The sequence below is a fragment of the Hordeum vulgare genome, chromosome 7H (assembly GCF_904849725.1).
Source record: "Hordeum vulgare subsp. vulgare chromosome 7H, MorexV3_pseudomolecules_assembly, whole genome shotgun sequence".
Taxonomy (NCBI): domain Eukaryota; kingdom Viridiplantae; phylum Streptophyta; class Magnoliopsida; order Poales; family Poaceae; genus Hordeum; species Hordeum vulgare.
The window spans coordinates 56,654,786-56,662,246 of NC_058524.1; the positions used below are offsets into that span (position 1 = coordinate 56,654,786).

The following is a 7,461-nucleotide window of genomic DNA, read 5'->3' on the forward strand; positions in this document are numbered from 1 at the left end:
CTGGGACCAGCTAGTTCACCGCTGCAGCCTCAGGGCGCGTTTGACCAATTAATTATTACGAGTAGTGGTAGTTTTTTTTGTTTTTTTTTTAGAGAGAGAGTAGCAGAAAGAAGGTGCGCTCTGCATCAGCTCGGATTTGTTTAAGCGGCGCTGCCCGTTCTCAGATCTGATACTTCCTCGCACGGGCCACAGGGCTTTTGTTCTGGTCTGCTGTTTTTCTGATTATATGATGAGCTGCTCGTGATGCCGCTTGACGCGTGGCTAATTGGGCGCTTAGTTTACTGTAACCCTCCGATGAGCTGGTCCCCGTGCCTCTCTTTCTCGGACAGGGATACAGGAGCATGAGCCGCACCACGGGACACGCGGCAACAAAGGGGATGCACCGGCACTGGACCCATTCCGGAAAAAGTCCATTTTAAACCCTGAATTCATAGAGGTTCGGCGAATCAAACCCTCAAGTCTAAATTCCTGTCGTTTGCACCCTGAACTATATGATTCCGGTCTAAATCGAACCCTGAGAAATGTTAACCGGGATTCGACTGGCTGATGGGCCAGGTAGCGTGTTGTGTCGGTCCATTTTATTTTTTGGGTTAGACTGTTAAAAAAGGCTGCCGCATGGTCTAAAAAATAAAAATAAAAAAAGATTATAAAAGCGAAAAAGTTAATAAGAAAGGCTGCCCTTCGTCCCCATCTCCCTCCTGCTGCTAGCCAGCCTCGCCGCCGCTGCAGCTGCAGCTGCCGCCGGGGACAACCCGTACCTCACGAAGCGACCGATCAGGATATCAACAGGCATTCGCCGAATAGATGCTGACCAGCCGTGTGCGCGAATAATGCAGCAAGCATGCACGCAGATATACATATCTATCCATCAGCTGGGCGGTATACTTCTCTTGAGACAGTTGAGGCACGCCCAAAGAATTTATATCCTCAAAAGAAAATAGTACGTGACATTTTAAAATACATTTAAATATTTTAAAAAATTGTACGTGTCATTACAATATATATTTAAATATTATAGAAATAGTACGTGGCATTTTAAAATATATTTAAATATTATAAAAATAGTACATGGCATTACAAAATATATTTAAATATTATAAAAATAGTACGTGTCATTTTAAAATATATTTTAAATATTATAAAATAGTACGTGGCAATTAAAATATATATTTAAATATTATAAAATTAGTACGTGACATTTTAAAATATTTTGAAGTCCGAGAGTGAGATGGGCTTGACTGGGCTGGCCCAGTCATTTTCGTGTGTGTCCTCGCAGCGCAGCCTAATCCCGGTCAAATGAACAATCCCGATTTGTCAAAGGAACCCAGGGTTCTTTTTAGACCGGGATTGCATAGTTTAGGGTGCAATCGACAGGGATTTTAAGTTGGAGGTTTATTTTGCCGAACATGTACAAATTCAGGGTTTAAATGGACTTTTTCCTTCGGTTCCAGTCCATCGGACGAGAAAAGCTCGTCGTTCTTAATCTAAACATCATGGTTGTTATAAGTAACGTGTGGGCCGGAGGGAAGGACGTATGACTACCGATTCTTGGCGCAACAGCGGCGCGTAGGCGATGTCGGCACCGGCGTGCAGCATCAGCACAACCGCCTCGCCCGCGTGCGCGGCCATGCCAAACACGTCGGCCGGCCCATGCAATGCATCACTCATGTGCCGTTTCCACTATCGCTCATCACCCACCTGTGTACTGTAGTATACTAGTCTACTACTCCTACTACTTCAGCATTCGAGACAAGTCAACAGGAGCACGTACTGAACCGTCAACAGGAGCACGTTACTGAACCAAGCAACGTGTCCGCCCATCAGACGAAAGAGGCCAACGTAGTCACACCTACGGAGCGGTCGAGCGGACCCCGCGGCTCATGCCGCAAACCAACACGGGGTACAAAAACAATACATACAGTACTAGTATAATTTCTAATGAATCCCAACCTCTCACCAAAAAAAAAAGGTGATGTACCAATCCGGTCCACGGCGCACACCCGCCGAGTTTAACCCATCCCCATCCACCGTCGCACGCAGTTGCTCTCACCACATCGCGCGCTGGCGCTACTGCTGCTGCTGCGCCGATTCATCCATCCATCCATCCACTCGGCGCTCCCGTCCGATATAACCACAGCGGCCGCCCACGCGCCGTCTTCCGCTCCCTTCCCTTGCGTTCTGTTGGAAAGGCCGCGCGGATACAGAGGAGAAGTTGGAGTTTATCCCCGCTTCCGGCCGTTCCGCACCCCGTGATTCCGTGACGGCGGCGATGGCGATGGCGATGGCGGGCAGGACCGGCGCCGTGAGCGCGGGGGACACGGGCAGCCCGAGCGCGCGTTTGGCGGCGGCGGGGGAGGAGGAGGCCGGGGCGGGGAAGGTGAAGCTGCTGTGCAGCTACGGCGGCCGGATCGCGCCGAGGACGGGGGACGGGGCGCTGCGCTACGTGGGCGGCCAGATGCGCCTCATCTCCGTGCCCCGCGCCGCCTCCTTCGGGGACCTCATGCGCAAGGTCGAGGCCGTCGACGACGCCGCCGCCGGCGCCGCCGGCGGGACGCTCGTCAAGTACCAGCTCCCCGGGGAGGACCTGGACTCGCTCGTCTCGGTGTCCTGCGCCGAGGACTACGACAACATGCTGGAGGAGTACGACAAGCTGGCCGCCGCCGCGCCCGACGGCTCCGCCAAGCTCCGGGTCTTCCTCTTCCCGGCCTCCGGGGCCGACCAGGCCGCCTCCGGCTCCGGCTCGCACCTCGCCGCCGTCGACGAGACCGGGCAGCGCTACATCGACGCCATCAACTGCGTCTCCGCCGACGCCGTCGCGGCCATCCGCCGCAGGGAGAGCGTCGCCAGCGGCGGCTCGTCCGCGCACAACTCCGAGGCCTCCGAGCCCGCCGGCCTCGCGGAAGGTATGTCGCCGCGTGCCGTGCCGCCCCCGTCCGTCCCGCCTGAGTATTTGTATTCAGCTAGGAGCCACACCAACCATGCTAGTCCCTTCCCGCAGTCGCTAGGATTTAGTGCTGTCGCAGCGTCAACCCCGGCAATGGGCATTCCGGCGCACAACCCCGTGTTGCTCAGGCCGGAGCCACAGCCGCTGCAGCCTCACCAAGTTGCCTCCTATGCGCCGCCGCATCAGCCGGCTCCGGTTGCCTCTTATGCACCGCATCACCAGCCGGCTCAACAAGTTGCCTCTTATGCGCCGCCGCTGCAGCCTCAGGTTGCCTCTTATGCGCCGCCGCAGCAGCTGCCTCAGGTTACTGCTTATACGTCGCAAATGCCACAATCATACATAGAGCCTCAACAAGTTCAGTACATCAATGGGCAGCAATTTGGTCTGCACGGTGTATCTCAATCAGCTAATCTGATGCCTGCCCAAATGAGCCAGTATGTGCCCAGTACTCTGGGAACGAACTGCATGGCGACCATGGGCTCCCAGATTGGCGCTTTGAGGCCTGTTTCTGCAGGTACAGAGCGGGTTCTGGAGAATCTTCATTTCACACGGCCAATGCAAACTCAACTTGATCCGAATTACAGGGTACTGCAGCCACTTTCAGAGCTTCCTCCTCTGCCTCATACGACTTTGCAGGCAAGTGATGCTCAGAGGTATGGCGTCCAGACGGTACTCACAAGCACAGCAAGCTCACCAGTGACTATGAGCTCGCCCACATTCCCAGTGGTGGTAAGCTCGGCTACTGTGCCAGCACTGAGGTATGATGATTGCATGATGTGCCAGAAAATACTGCCGCATGCCCATTCAGATAACATGATACAGGAGCAGGGAAATCCTCGCGCGGTGAATTACCCTGATGTTAGTCCAGTGTTTTACAGCCTCCAGCAAGAGAATGCAACCAAACAACAGGTTCCAGCTGCAATTCCAGTATCACCTGCTAATTACATAGCAGAACCAAGGGCTGAGAGCACAGCAGGGATGGCCCATTATGATCCAAAATTTTCTGCTAGAAATCCTGCAGTTCAAGCAGCAGCATCTCAAGATGCAGGAACGTCGGTTCAACCCACCATGGTTACCGTACCTGTTTCCAGTATACCTACTTCAAATGGAGTTTTTGTAGGGCAGCCTCCACCCACGCTTGCTGAAGATTTTCTCATGTACCAACGTCAGCAGCAACATCCTTACAGTATGCAACCATCTCAAGTCCTGGCAAATGGAGTCAGTAGCAATCCACAAGGGATTGATGCTAGTGCATTTAAGAATTCAAATCATCCAGTAGCAGACCCAATTGGAGAATATGCCCATGATCTTCCTCATGATTATGTCAGAGCTATCGATGCTCGGATGCAAGGAATTCAGTTAGGCCCTATTGCCTCTCCAGAATCTTTTGTGCAAGGGAAGTCAGCTATTCCCCATGGTGCTGTTGGCGATGGGATAGTTGAGAAGCCACCTGTTATTATAGATGGCAGCCCCATATACAAATCTCAAGCTGGAGGTTATCACGTGGGCACTAGCAATGCTTTTCCTGTTCCTTCTTTTATCCTAGAAGACAATGTTGTGAGACATACTGAACAACTACCTCCCTCTCGAAATGTTGGTGCGAACAACGTCTATCCTGAGATTATCCAGCAGCCAAGTATGTTACCCGAGAACAACCATGGTGTACCCATTGAACATCCTGTTCCGGCCGAAAAGTTTCTTGTGAGGCCTGCTTACTCTGGTGTTCAGTCTCCTGCTGGACCTCCTCCACATCATCCTGGGGGAATGCTGAATGGCATGGTTTCTGCTCCCTATAATGTTAGTAGTCAAGTTGTATTGCAGGCTGCTCCTAGTACTGATTGTGTCGAAGCTACACGGGAACCAGCTTACACAGAATCTCTTTTCTCAAACCAGGATCCCTGGAAAGCAATTGGAAATGCTTCGGTAGTACCTCCAACATCAAACATGTTGGCTAAGGAGCATGTTGTTTCTGGAGATCCATATGTGGACGGCCATGTTCCTGCAATTACAAGTTCAAATGCTGCCATGCTATTAGAAGAAGGCAATCTTCCACTCATTCATGACCCTACTTTCAAGGATATATACCCAGAACCTGCTCAAATAAGCAAAGGTTGGTATGGTATAATATCTCAACATTTATAATTTGGTCTGCACTACAGACTGAACTGTTACATCCTTTAAGAATTGAAATGAACTAACATCAATATTTTTTTCCGTCATCTGATTTTGTCTTTGAAAGGATATGGAGAAGAAATTATCAAACGTCAATTACAAGCTGTCGCTGAAGGGGTGGCAGCATCTGTTCTGCAGTCACCTTTTCCTGAAAAACCAACTGAATTTTCTGGGGATCACAAAGATTTGCCTGGAGATGTAGTTGATCCAAAAAATGAGGTTGGTGGCAATTCTTCCTTTCCTTTCTAGTTCTTTGTACTTACATCAGTTGTAATAGTTATTTAATTTTTTGTTCAGGATGCGCCGAGCAAACAGTCAGACAAAACAAGCCAAGGAGTTCCAGTTCTAGATGACATTGATAACCTTCAGGTTGTTGATGATTTACAAGTTGATTATATGTGCGCTTTCCATATGCACTTTTGAATACATCACCCTTACCTACGCCTTTATAATTGCAGATAATAAAGAACAGTGATCTTGAAGAATTGCGTGAACTAGGTTCTGGGACCTTTGGTACTGTTTACCATGGAAAATGGAGAGGTTCTGATGTCGCTATAAAAAGGATAAGCGATCGATGTTTTGTTGGGAAGCCTTCTGAGGAACAGCGCATGGTCCGTGTCAAACTTATGTCAGCTTCTTTTCAATCTTCAGTTCATCTCGTTCTAACTTTGTTTCGTACCTGCAGAAAACCGATTTCTGGAATGAAGCTTGCAAGCTTTCATCGTTGCACCATCCAAATGTCGTTGCTTTTTACGGTGTTGTTCTGGATGGACCAGGTGGATCTGTTGCAACAGTCACCGAGTACATGGCTAATGGTTCGCTTCGACAAGCATTACAAAGACATGAAAAGTATGCTCTATCTGCTCTGTGCAAATAGATGATGTTTCTCATATGGTTACACTTCTAATGTCAGTTTCTTCTGTCAGCAGGATATTTGACAGGCGTAGGCGTCTACTAATTGTGATGGATGTCGCATTTGGTATGGAATATTTGCACGGGAAGAATATTGTGCACTTCGATTTGAAGAGTGATAATCTGCTCGTCAACCTAAGAGATCCCCAACGCCCTATATGCAAGGTGAGGGTCTCCAAACTCTCCATCTCACACCCCTGTTTTCTGCATATTTTGTAAACCAGCGAAATTAGTCCGGGCAATCCTTATAACAGCAATGCATAACTTCTATGCCCTAGCACCTTGTTTGCGTGCAGAACGCGGGCATGGAGATTCTTGATTTGGCAGTAACCGTGCTATGTTTGTAGGTCGGCGATTTGGGTTTATCAAAGGTTAAATGCCAGACACTGATCTCTGGTGGAGTGCGAGGGACACTTCCCTGGATGGCCCCTGAGCTGTTAAATGGCAGCAGTAACCTTGTTTCTGAAAAGGTTTGTTCGGCTGCATCCTTCATCCAGTGTGCATGCCCCCCTTCCCCCGATTCACTTCTGGACTCGCACACCCTATTTACCTGCACATGATTTTCTTACAGGTCGACGTCTTCTCATTTGGAATCGTGATGTGGGAGCTGCTTACCGGTGAAGAGCCTTACGCTGACCTGCATTACGGCGCCATCATAGGTACGCTTGCAAACCTCTACTGTAATGCAGACCGCAGTAAACACACTCACTGGTTTCAAGTCCAATGCCTCTCTTTATTCCTCTGAACATTTTGCCAACTGCAAACAGGTGGGATCGTGAACAACACCTTACGGCCTCTGGTGCCCGAGTCGTGCGACCCTCAGTGGAGATCGCTGATGGAGCAGTGCTGGTCAGCCGAGCCGACGGAGCGGCCGAGCTTCACGGAGGTCGTCAAGAGGCTGCGGGCCATGGCGACCTCCCCCACCAAGCCGCTGCTGCAGAAGTAGACCGCCCTTAGCTACTTACATGAGTAAGGTGACGAAATATAGAGAAGAACGCGGCGACGCTGCCTGCTTACATAGGAATAGTGGAGAGCTGGTGGGGGTTTGCCTGACGCTTCATGTGGTGCTGTTAAAACTGATGGTGATGAAATGTAAGAGCATGTACAGGAAGGTGCTATGTACCGGCTCCTGGGTGTTCCGGGACTTGTTTCCTGCGTGTGATCGCTGTGAGGAAGCCTGATGGAACACATGCAAAATGCAGTCTGGTTCGCGCTTGGCGATATTTACTGTCCCATGTTTGTGTCCTGCTTGATAGGAGTAGAAAGCAAAGGTTCACAGCTGGGAATTCCAGCAGGTTCAGTAGACAGCAATACAAAACAACACCCACAGGTCAGGAGCAACCAAGACAGTAAACAAATTCCGTGCTTTTGAAGCTGAGTTTAGTTCGTGCCCCTAACTCAAATATCCATCCAAGAACAGGAAATGGCTTGCC

At 50.0% G+C, this 7,461-nt stretch overlaps 1 protein-coding gene across 3 annotated transcripts; it reads left to right on the forward strand.

Moving 5' to 3' along the window:
• The first annotated feature begins 2,077 nt into the window (after window positions 1-2,077).
• On the forward strand, window positions 2,078-7,251 carry LOC123407468. 3 transcript variants are annotated; one of them, XM_045100603.1, is made up of 10 exons: window positions 2,078-4,741; window positions 4,838-5,054; window positions 5,184-5,335; window positions 5,414-5,485; window positions 5,575-5,727; window positions 5,802-5,965; window positions 6,043-6,193; window positions 6,376-6,498; window positions 6,600-6,687; window positions 6,796-7,251. In XM_045100603.1, exons 1-10 carry the CDS (start codon window positions 2,270-2,272, stop codon window positions 6,972-6,974), a joined length of 3,771 nt encoding a protein of 1,256 aa, XP_044956538.1. In that variant the 5' UTR covers window positions 2,078-2,269; the 3' UTR covers window positions 6,975-7,251. The 3 variants fall into 3 exon arrangements, with proteins under 3 accessions (XP_044956538.1, XP_044956536.1, XP_044956537.1); XM_045100601.1 differs by having other exon boundaries at window positions 2,078-5,054; XM_045100602.1 differs by having other exon boundaries at window positions 2,080-5,054; window positions 6,046-6,193.
• Window positions 7,252-7,461: the final 210 nt, after the last annotated feature.